The sequence below is a fragment of the Oryza glaberrima genome, chromosome 2, assembly GCF_000147395.1.
Source record: "Oryza glaberrima chromosome 2, OglaRS2, whole genome shotgun sequence".
Lineage (NCBI taxonomy): Eukaryota > Viridiplantae > Streptophyta > Magnoliopsida > Poales > Poaceae > Oryza > Oryza glaberrima.
Window position 1 is genome coordinate 7184347 of NC_068327.1, and position 11642 is coordinate 7195988.

At 40.0% G+C, this 11642-nt stretch overlaps 1 protein-coding gene across 2 annotated transcripts; it reads left to right on the top strand.

Annotated features, from left to right (window-relative positions):
- The first annotated feature begins 6455 nt into the window (after positions 1-6455).
- On the top strand, positions 6456-11597 carry LOC127761231 (monosaccharide-sensing protein 2-like). 2 transcript variants are annotated; one of them, XM_052285493.1, is made up of 7 exons: positions 6456-6732; positions 6960-7144; positions 7251-7348; positions 7809-8375; positions 9441-10405; positions 10521-10708; positions 10817-11597. In XM_052285493.1, exons 3-7 carry the CDS (start codon positions 7270-7272, stop codon positions 11256-11258), a joined length of 2241 nt encoding a protein of 746 aa, XP_052141453.1. In that variant the 5' UTR covers positions 6456-6732; positions 6960-7144; positions 7251-7269; the 3' UTR covers positions 11259-11597. The 2 variants fall into 2 exon arrangements, with proteins under 2 accessions (XP_052141453.1, XP_052141454.1); XM_052285494.1 differs by lacking the exon at positions 6960-7144.
- The last annotated feature ends 45 nt before the right edge of the window (positions 11598-11642 follow it).

Below are 11642 nucleotides of genomic sequence, written 5' to 3' on the forward strand. Positions count from 1 at the left end.
ACAATATATGATGACGACCGAGGCAACTCTAAATAAACCTTTGTACCAAATAAAATGTCAAATCGTACTTCTAACATTCGGGTATTCATCGAGGGTCTAATTTAAGCTTAGAAATTTCATCTGCTCTCTCTGATCATAACCATTTAATGTTGACAAAATTCAATTAATCTTTCGAAATTTTAAGATCATAAAATATAATAAATTTATAATATTATTATAACACTTTTCTTTAAAGAAACTATGCATTTGAGAAAACTATTGGAGATCAAAATCCTAAAAGGTTAGACAAAACCTCTCCCAAGAAGTCAAATACTCCCTCCGTTTCTAAATATTTGATGCCATTGACTTTTTTTTTAAATATGTTTGACCGTTCGTATTATTCAAAAACTTTTGTGAAATATGTAAACTATATGTATACATACAAGTATATTTAACAATGTATCAAATTATATGAAAAGAATTAATAATTATTTAAATTTTTTAAATAAAACGAACGGTCAAACATGTTTAGAAAAATCAGCGGCGTCAAATACTTAGGACAATTCGCATAAGTATTGCAAAAAAAAAAAAAATGCGGCGTTGAGCAGCTTGTCATGAGAATCCAAACAGGATCCCATGGCGACCGGGACGCCTAGGCCTGTCACAGGGACGAGACGACGGGTCCAGCCAGCACCATGGCCGTGGCTGTTGTCGACCGTGAAAGCGAGGAGAGAAAGAAAGGGGAAAAAAAATCTGGCCAATAATTTGATGTAACGTAGTGCCAGATTCCATCCAATTATTGGTGACCCTAGAACGGTGTTTTGGCAGCAGACCGGCCGTAGTACGTCACACGATCTGCTGATCTTTTCAAGCCCAATGCATGGCATACACTACACGCACAGGCTAAGGGCGCTTATCAACCAAAATTTAAAATTTTCAACATTAAATTTAGAGATTTGGAGTTGATTTTAAGGTTTTCTTTATCGAAGTTTATTTTTCATCATTTCTTTTTAGATCGTTAAGAACACGTATATAAAAGTTTTATTCACAAATTACCTTTCTTTTACAAATGTGCCATTTCGCTTATTCCGCGAAACGATGGTTATGTAACTAGCTCAGTGATTGAGAGCAGGAGAACAAATAGGATTGAAAAAATAAGTAAAATGAGGTAAGCGATAAATTAAACACTAAACTTTTTATAAAACAGAGGCGTGCGTGGGAAAGACGAGGATTTTTTTTCTAATTATCTTCGAACGAACTCACCATCAAAAGCAAAACAACTCAAGAATATGCTACTCCAACCATTCATAAATACTGCTATAAGCATTATTTAAAGAATAAAAACAGGGCGAAAGATTTTCCTTATTTACATTTTTAGTCAAATTTTAAATTTTGAATTACTTAAATTATGGTCATAAGTACTCTCTCTTTCTAAATATAACAACTTCTAGCAATTAAATCTTATTTCAAATTATAAAATTTTCTAGCATTATTCATAATACCATTTGTCTTATTAATCACTTTCTCTTCAAATTTCTTTCCATCTTACCCCGTCTACCTTCCCACCCTATCCATATCTTATTATTTATTGAGGGGCACTAAACTATTTTCTTCTCAACATCAATCTATGCTAAACCTATAAATACTTATATTTTGGAACGTAGATAATTTGGTCGAAAATGATTGAATTTCCATGCACTGAAATAATCATTGTCCTATAAATATTTATATCATGTACAAATTTGAATCATGCAAATATTTAAATTTGGGACCGAAGGGAGTAAACTAGTTGAGTTTGGTCTCCATGGCTATCGATCATTGATCATGGTCGTGATTTTCCTCTTGTGATGCGTGCCATTTGATTTGGTCTATGATCCAGGAAAATATTGTTTGTGATGGAACAGGTAGCACATGTTAAGCTCAAGAAGCTGAACTCATGCATGCTTGCTTAATTACCTGTTGATTAATTTCAGATCTTGTTATCTTGTGCTCCCAAGTCTCTGCTTAGCATCATTTTATTGAATTATTGTTCAAATAGGAGCAGGAGATTTGGTTCGTGAGCTGGAAAGATCTCGAAGGAGTTCCAGAGGGAAATGCTGCCACTATTTTTCAGTAACTCCAGATCATTGAATTATTTATTGCAGAGACCTGACGACAAGATGACATGTCTTGTGGCCAATGTAGATCTTGATATGGCCTGGCCCCCTCATTGTGTTGTTGTTTTCAAATCACAAATCACTCTCTGGTCCATTGATTCTTTTATGGGATCCCTGCAATAATTTCAGAAAATGAAACTTCTGTCTGCAGGTTTTCTTTCCTAGGCTAAGCGCTTCAGTTGCACTGCACTAGGACAGTGCTCACTGATCAGTTTTTTTCTTCACTTCTACTCCTAGCTGAAATGCTTGAACTTGCCTTCACGATCTCAATCATAAAACCAAAGATCTTATACTTCCTTAAAAACGGAGTCATCCGCTCATCCCCTTTCACATCTCACATGGCGTGCAACCATATCCCCAAAAAACTGAATAACCATGCTTTTACTCTATCACGCTACCAACCCATTTCCAATCGCATAGGCCATTGGCCTATAAAAATAATTATTTTTAGATAATTAAAGTTTTTATTGAACTCAATCAATTACATTAAGGTAATACATTTTTTCTGATCTCTGCATAATTAAGATGCACACAAGTGAACACACAAAATTGACCGCAATAGTAATTTAATGTCCGCAACAGTAATGTACGGGCATCTTATTAGTTATATAAAAGTATTAACAGCTTGCTTTCACAATTCTGGAAACTCTTGTGAAAATATCTCGGATCAAGAAAGCCCCTGATGGAGCACGCACGTTCTTTCTTGAGTTTTCAGTTTGGACTAATGACAAAAGAATTTGGCCGATTATCCTTTCAATTTGGAGGACTGATGACAGGGAATTTTCAGACTGCGGTTTTAATTTTGGAATAACTAGATGGGTACCTCACGCGTTGCTGCGGGAGAATTATATGATAATATAGTAGATATTAGGTCTGTTCGGTAGTGCTGAACTGCAGCTGTACAGCCGCAGTGCTGCTGCTTCCCCAGTATCTTTCTTGTGGTGGGACTGTGGCTGCTGGCTGCAAGGCAGCCAACTAGTAGCGCTACCGAACACACCCATTACTTCTAAAATTTTCTTTCTTACCTACTATATGATTTTTCTTTCATGTGTTTATATTTTTTTTACCTTTATCAATTATACATAGGTTATAAATGATTGGTTTGTATGGTGTGTCTTTTGGAGGGAATAACTGAAATTTATACCTTTTATGAATCATCCAAAAACTTAAAAACAATTGAGGTGATGTGAAGAGATGTAATTTACACCCTTGATGAATCATCCAAAAGCTAAAAACAATTGAGGTGATGTGATTTTATGAGAGAAAAGAGAATTAGCATTAACTATACTTAGTGGGGATGAATTATATATATATATATATATATATATATATATAGGATGACAAAGAGGTTAGCTCATTATGGCTTCCTTATTAGTATTATTGCAAGGGAGAATCAGTTGACACAGAGTTAGCTCGTATGAGTAATCGGCGTCAGATTTTGACGTATGTTTTTCTGCCGGTGTTTGGTCGTCATGTCAGTTACCAAAAAAGCGTCAGTTGCTTCTGGCGATGGGAACACAGCTTATTTCTTTCGTCAGACTGCACGCTACTACGCTTCTATTAGATTTCTTGTTAGTTTTGCATTCGGCAGAATGGCTGTTGCTGAACCTTTTGCGTTTTGTTGTTGCCGTCACTATCCGCTTTACAGATATTCATGGAGCGAAATTTGAAGCTGTTGTATGTATGGCCATATGAAGAAACCATATGTCATTTTTTTGTTGATACCTCTGCCTAAAAAATGCAAATATTATCTTAGTTATTACCTACCGTCAATACAACTAATGCAAAAGCCATGATGTCATAACAATATGTTGTCATCTGATCGGAGTTTATCATTTTTACATCTTCATCTCAGCTTGTATTATTATTTACCCCGTCTTTTTTTTTTCAAGAAATGGACACATAGATTAACGGAAACGCTTCCCGAGCTCTTAAGGGTGATTACTAGAGTAAATTTCATTAAATCCCACCTATTTATGCATCAAGTTGTACGAAATCATAGGTATTTTGGCACTTGACATATAACCTAGCTTTATGATTCTAAAGTTTTAGAAAACCACACCGTAACCATTTTGATATATTCCTATATTAAAATAGAAAAAAGAATGGATGTAGCATTTATAGGATGGATAAAGTGCTAATAAATTTGAGAAATTTGAGAAGTGATTGTAACTGTAAAGTACGGTATATCAAAGTTAAAATAATCATTAATGTGGTTTTGTGAAATGTTATGACCTTAATATCTAAGTTTACGTGTCGCATGCCAAATTTCCTGTGGATTTGTGAAACTTAAATAATGGATGTGATTTTATGAAATTTACTATGGATTTTAAAACTTTCTATATATGCGCAGAATATTGTTTAAATTTATTTTTCAACTTTATAATAGTCAATTCACTCATACGTACCCTTAATAATTATTATAAAATAAGGTCACCATATCACCAAACACCAAGAATTTAGTGAGACCAGATATTTTTCATCCGTCCCCATATTTGAGCGTGTATAAAGTGAAACAAACTGACAGATGTTTATGTGTACGTCGAAATCCATGAGAAAACATATGAAAGGTTTGACCGAAAACAGCACCGTCATTTATTTTTTGTTCTCCTGGGGTTGTAAGAACATCGTGATTCTTTCTTTCAAACCAAATCGTACTAAAATAGCCACCGATTTCGTCATTCTTTCTGACCAAAGAGAGTTTAAAAACCCATAAATTTCACTATGGTCCCAAGAGATTTAATTAGCGAGGACCATGGTCTGTTCTATACTACTATTTTGTAAACCTTGCCACGTTGTGACGATCTGGAAGCACAACTTCTCTTCCCCTATCATTCGGCTCCACGATCCAAGATCTCCGAAAATTTGACATTTTTACTCTTTCTAAAAACTTATTTAAAATGTATTTCCTGAAAAAACTTCAACAATAAATGAACCTCAACCCAATTACCAATTACACAAACTATAAAAGAAGTTGAAATGAACGTAACTCAACTGGTTAGATTTCTTATGGCGAAACTAGCCCATCCAAATTCTTGACACGTGCTCGTATTTATGACTATTTTCTTTTAGTGGTAGGTAACGTATCTGTCGATAGCAAGACGTCCGTGATTGCTTCATCAATCTCCAGACATACTCTTTTGAAGATATTTATAGAGATAAATTATATGTGTATATGTTTATAGGGATGAGGTTATGCGCGCTGTGAACGTTACATTTGTAGCAATGTTTCTGGAAAAACAATGGAATAAGATTTGGCCGGACTCGAGGGGATTCCATCAGCTCACATGCACTGTTGCCACGAGAGCGAATCCTGACCGTCCAATCCGGTGGCGTTGGTGGCTAGAAAATTAGCTCAGCAGGGCGTCTTCGAGGCGGCAGCGGCAGCAGCAGCTTGCCTGAGCTGACAGATGCAAGTCTGAGTATTTGAGTATTGGCGTTTATGTGTGTACCTCTTTCACGTAATCCTTCCGTCGTAAAAAAAAAATCCAACCTCATATTAGAATAAAAAGATTGGGTTACATGTCTCATCGTAGTATCGAGGTTGAGTTTTTTTTTTAATGGGAGGAGTAATCGTGAGGAAAAAAAAGGTTTGACCTAAAACAATACTGCCATTTCTACTTGAACACGTTACACCATAGCGATTATTAGCGCTTTCAACGTGTGTACACTCATCTCTACAAAAATACGTCTATCTCTATAGCCATAATTTGTACCTGCATATCATAAAAAATAATTACCCATAAGACTAAAAGAAACCCATAAATTTCACAATGGTCCGAAGACATTTAGTCTCAGTGGAAGAAACGGCTGGGTTAGAAACTAATTTCTCACGAACACACAACAGAATGACTTATTAACGAATGATTAATTAAGTATTAGCTATTTTTTTTAAAAAATAACTAATATAATTTTAAAGCAACTTTCATGTAATTTTATTTTTTAAAAAACATATTGTTTAACGGTTTAGAACGAGACAACCTTATTACTGTACAATGTAAGGACCCTGGTCTGTTGTACAGTATATTGTAATCTTGCCAAGTTGTAACGATCTGGAAGCACACACTCTTCTCTCTTCCCCGTATCATCCGGCTCCACGAGACAACCAACAAGACCAAAAACTTTTTTTTTTGGGGGGGAAAACAAGACCAGAAACTTGATGAGAAGGCAAAAATAAACCCAGAAAAAAAAAGGGAAAGATTTGGCCGAGTTCGAGTGGATTCCATCAGCTCACATGCGCTGTTGCCCGGCCCACGAGAGCCAATCCTGACCGTCCAATCCGCGGCGTCGCTAGCTAGAAAATTAGCGGCGCGTCGTCGAGGCCGCGGCAGCAGCAGCAGCTTGCCTGAGCTGAGCTGCCAGATCAGTCGTGGGTGGCTCTTGGCGCGACGCCGCGCCCCGCGCACCGTGCGCCGTGCGCGTGCGCTGTCGTCACCGCCCGCGAGAGGAGATCCGATCGCCCGCGCCGCGCGTGTTCCTGCTCTTCCTCCTCCGCCTGGGCCGGACAAGGCGGGATCTTGCGGCGCCTTCCTCCAGGGGATCTCGCTCGCCGCGGCCGCGCCTCGCTCGTCTCGTCGCCCAAGAGGTGGAAGAAGAGGTGGGATTTTACTCTTTTTTCTTTTATCTTCGTGGGTGGCTCTGGGCGTAGCGGGTGGGCACTAATTAACCAAAGATTAGTGTAGTAATCACCGGGTGTTTAGTTTACTGCCGCCGCTGCGTCTGTCTGTCCGTATGTGCGCGTGTGAGGCTCGCATCCATGTGGCATCTGGGCAGCGGCAGCTGCAGCTTCTCCTCCCCACTGAGCTCTTTTGTCCTCACTCGCAGGTGGCCCTTGCCCTTTCTCTCTTCTTCTTCTCTTCTGCTGCTGCTGCTGCATACTTCCAGCATCCAGGGAGTGGCTGCCTCCTGGCTTTCCATTTGAGCCGCCTTCGATTCTGATCTGGGACCGAGGAGCACCCCGCTTCCTTCCTTCCTCGGTTCTTGGCCGTTTCTTTGGTCTTCTTTGGGAGGTGCGGTGATGGAGTTCTGCAAGAATTTTGGGAGTCCTGTGTTTGTTGTTATTGTGATTGCTGGTTCGGGTGTGTTCATTTCTTGCTGCTGATTTCTTGGATGCAGGGATCGGAGAGGGGTGAAGATGTCGGGTGCTGCTCTCGTCGCAATCGCGGCCTCCATCGGCAACCTGCTGCAGGGATGGGACAATGCCACCATTGCAGGTAAAAAGGTTTTACTTCCCGTGTCGTGCTAGATTGGTTATTTGGTTGAGAGTTTGTGAGTATTAGGAAATATGAACAGCTGTCAATTTTTTCTTAATTATCAGTGTTGGTGTACCTTCTAAATTTTTCAGATTAATAGACTGCTTTAGATCAGATGTTTGTTGAGTGCTAATTATGGTCTTCTAGTAACATGTCTGGTGTTGTTGTTTGAGTCCTGAGAGCAATTGGCACAATTGTTTATCAGCAAACTGGATCGCATGGTATTAATAGTCTCTTAATTTTCTAGATCTGTACTAATCTTATTGAAGAAAGAGATGTTCTAATCATAATTGTGAGCTATTGTGTTGTCTGTTGAATCATTACTGTTTGCCATGCTTTGTTCTGAACACCTGTAAAGATTGTTCTATCCAATACAAGAAAGTGTAAATGTTAACAAGGCACAATTATTAAACTTCTTCAGGTGCTGTACTATACATAAAGAAGGAATTCAAGCTAGAAAGTGAGCCCACTGTGGAGGGGCTAATCGTGGCCATGTCACTGATTGGTGCAACCATCATCACAACATTCTCAGGGCCGGTATCAGACTGGATCGGCCGGCGCCCTATGCTCATTCTCTCTTCAATTCTCTACTTCCTCAGCAGCCTCATCATGCTATGGTCCCCGAATGTCTATGTGTTACTGCTCGCACGCCTTATAGATGGATTCGGCATCGGCTTGGCTGTCACACTTGTACCTTTGTACATCTCAGAGACAGCTCCTTCAGAGATCAGGGGTTTGCTGAATACACTGCCACAGTTCAGTGGGTCAGGAGGGATGTTCTTGTCCTACTGCATGGTGTTTGGGATGTCACTGTTGCCGTCACCTGACTGGAGAATTATGCTTGGTGTTCTCGCAATCCCTTCGTTGTTTTTCTTCGGATTGACAATATTCTATCTGCCAGAATCACCAAGATGGCTTGTCAGCAAAGGGCGGATGGCTGAGGCAAAGAAGGTATTACAAAAATTACGTGGGAGAGAGGATGTCTCAGGTATGTTTTGCTGAAAATTTTGATGTTCATTTCACCCATATTTCCAGCTGACCAGTTTAAAAACAATTTCTCCCAGATTCTAAACTCATGGTTAATACTAGAAAACATGTGTGGCATTGGTAACTGTTAATTTCTTGATACGAACTTAACATATGCAGAAATAGTGTATTTTTGAAAAAAAAGGGTAAAAGAAATCAAAATCTATTAAGCGCCTTCTATCTGTGCTCTTTTGAAAAAGCTCATGAATCTTAAAGTAAAAATTACTAAGTACACATAACTACACTAATTCATTTTCCATAGAAGGCAGAACATGGAATGTACAATCGTTATCTCACCAGGTAGAGCCCAAATGAGGTGTCCCAACTTTTTGCTGAGTCCTAATCTGGAGAAAAATAATCAGGTGATCTAGATAGACATCGCCCTCTTTTTTTTTTTTTTTTGGTAAGAGTAACTCTAGAATTTGGGGGGTGGGACCTGCTGGTATAATGTGGATGTGGGCCGACCCACGGGTCCTTATCTACTCTAGTTTAACTAAATGAACTATATTTTGCTTTTGAGATTTTAAAAGTGAAATTAAGTCCATCTAGTTGACCTAGAGTGGGTCAAGGAGCCCCACAGCGGCCATGCCTAACAACAGTGATTGTTCAGAAACGTTAGTAATGATTTATCCTTAAGTTCATGCTTTCCTCAAACTAATTACATAATACATGTGTCAACATCAAAATAGGCATATGCTGTTAGCAAGTGGTTTCTCTATTTTCTCCTCTACAACAGATTAAATGGACAATATTCGGTTGGCTGAGAGCATAATATTGCTGTTATTTTAAGTTCATCGAACTTCGCTGTAAGCTGGTTGTCCCCAGCTGCACTATGCTAGCTTTCTATTAAAGCTGGGCCCTTATATTTCTGTTATTTGTTTCTGGCACACCATTCATATTTATGTTGCTGCTTTATTCATAGTTACTACTTATTTATGCCAATGTTTATACCAATGTCCAAATAAAATCATGTAATCTACGTGAAAAAATAAAGTTGCATAATCATTCAAATTATCAAATTGCGCAGGAGAAATGGCTCTTCTTGTTGAAGGTTTGGAGGTTGGAGCTGACACTTCCATTGAAGAGTACATCATCGGACCGGCTATAGAGCCAGCTGATGAGCATGTTGTTGATGGCGATAAGGACCAAATAACACTGTACGGGCCTGAAGAGGGCCAATCATGGATTGCTCGACCTTCCAAGGGACCCAGCATTCTTGGAAGTGTGCTTTCTCTTACATCTCGTCATGGCAGCATGGTGAACCAGAGCGTGCCACTTATGGATCCTATAGTCACGCTTTTCGGCAGTGTCCATGAGAACATGCCTCATGCTGGAGGAAGCATGCGGAGTACATTGTTTCCCAACTTTGGTAGTATGTTTAGTGTGACAGATCAGCACCCCAAGGTTGATCAATGGGATGAGGAGAACCTTCATAGGGATGATGAGGAATACGCGTCTGATGGTGCTGGAGGTGACTATGAAGACAATGTCCACAGCCCGTTGCTGTCTCGACAGACCACGAGCGCAGAAGGGAAGGACATTGCACACCATGCTCATCGTGGAAGTGCTCTGAGTATGAGAAGAAGAAGCCTCTTGGAAGAGGGTGGCGAGGCGGTGAGCAGCACTGGCATTGGTGGGGGATGGCAGCTTGCATGGAAATGGTCAGAGCGAGAAGGCGAGGATGGTAAGAAGGAAGGAGGATTTAAAAGGATCTACTTGCACCAAGAGGAAGTGCCAGGATCAAGAAGGGGCTCAGTTATTTCACTTCCTGGTGGAGGGGACGCTCCTGAAGGCAGCGAATTCATACATGCTGCCGCTTTGGTAAGCCAACCAGCACTTTACTCCAAGGATATCATTGAACAGCGTATGTCCGGTCCAGCCATGATTCATCCATCAGAGGCAGCTGCCAAAGGTTCAAGCTGGAAAGATTTGTTTGAACCTGGAGTGAGGCGTGCGTTGTTAGTCGGTGTTGGAATTCAAATCCTTCAACAGGTAGAGATGATACCAATTTCATAATTCTTTTTTGTACTGTCCAACATTGACGGTGTTTAAGATTTGTGTACTATTAAGAATTCACTAATTCCTTTTATGTTCTTTCCTTGTGCAGTTTGCTGGAATAAATGGGGTTCTCTATTACACTCCACAAATACTTGAGCAAGCGGGGGTGGCAGTTCTCCTTTCCAATCTTGGCCTCAGTTCAGCATCAGCTTCCATCTTGATCAGTTCTCTGACCACCCTACTGATGCTTCCTAGCATTGGTTTAGCCATGAGACTTATGGACATCTCTGGAAGAAGGTACTAACTTGTTTCCTTGGTTTGCATCATCTTAGTACTACCAAATATACCAAACAAGAAATGCACCCAAGTTAGTATTAATTACATCATACATTGTTTCCTTTTTAGGTTTCTGCTTCTGGGCACAATTCCAGTCTTGATAGTATCTCTAGTTGTCTTGGTTGTGTCCAATGTTATCGACCTGGGTACAGTGGCCCACGCCGCACTCTCCACAATCAGCGTCATCATCTACTTCTGCTGCTTCGTCATGGGATTCGGTCCGATCCCCAACATTCTGTGTGCGGAGATCTTCCCCACTAGGGTCCGCGGCATCTGCATTGCCATCTGCGCCCTGACATTCTGGATTGGTGATATCATAGTCACCTACAGCCTCCCTGTGATGCTGAATGCCATCGGCCTAGCAGGTGTCTTTGGTATATACGCAGTTGTTTGCTCGATTGCCTTCGTGTTCGTCTTCCTCAAGGTCCCCGAGACGAAGGGCATGCCGCTCGAAGTCATCACCGAGTTCTTCGCTGTTGGTGCAAAGCAAATGCAGGCTACAAAGGCCTAATTCTTCAGCAACCCTGCTTTCAATCTTTATATAACACTGTAAATTGGAATCTGCAAGATCACACCATGAGGCTGGAGGAGCTTTTTGAGTTGTAAATGAGAGAAGAGGATTGCTGTTCATGCTCCTTATGCAAGGGAAAAGAGTTCATTACTGGCACAGGGCAGCTGTAAAGTAGGAAATTTTCATGTTATTCATGTCCACTTCTTGTTTATTTAGTACTGTGTTAGGTAATGTTGTTATTCATCAGTAGTTGCTGCTAGGGATGTTAAAAAATAAGCTTGCTAATCTGATTTTGAGCTACTATGTTGGGGTTCATAATAAAGTAAATTTTCTGTGTCACCTTGCAAGCTTTTGCACTTTGTTGTAAATTGTATGGGGAAGTTT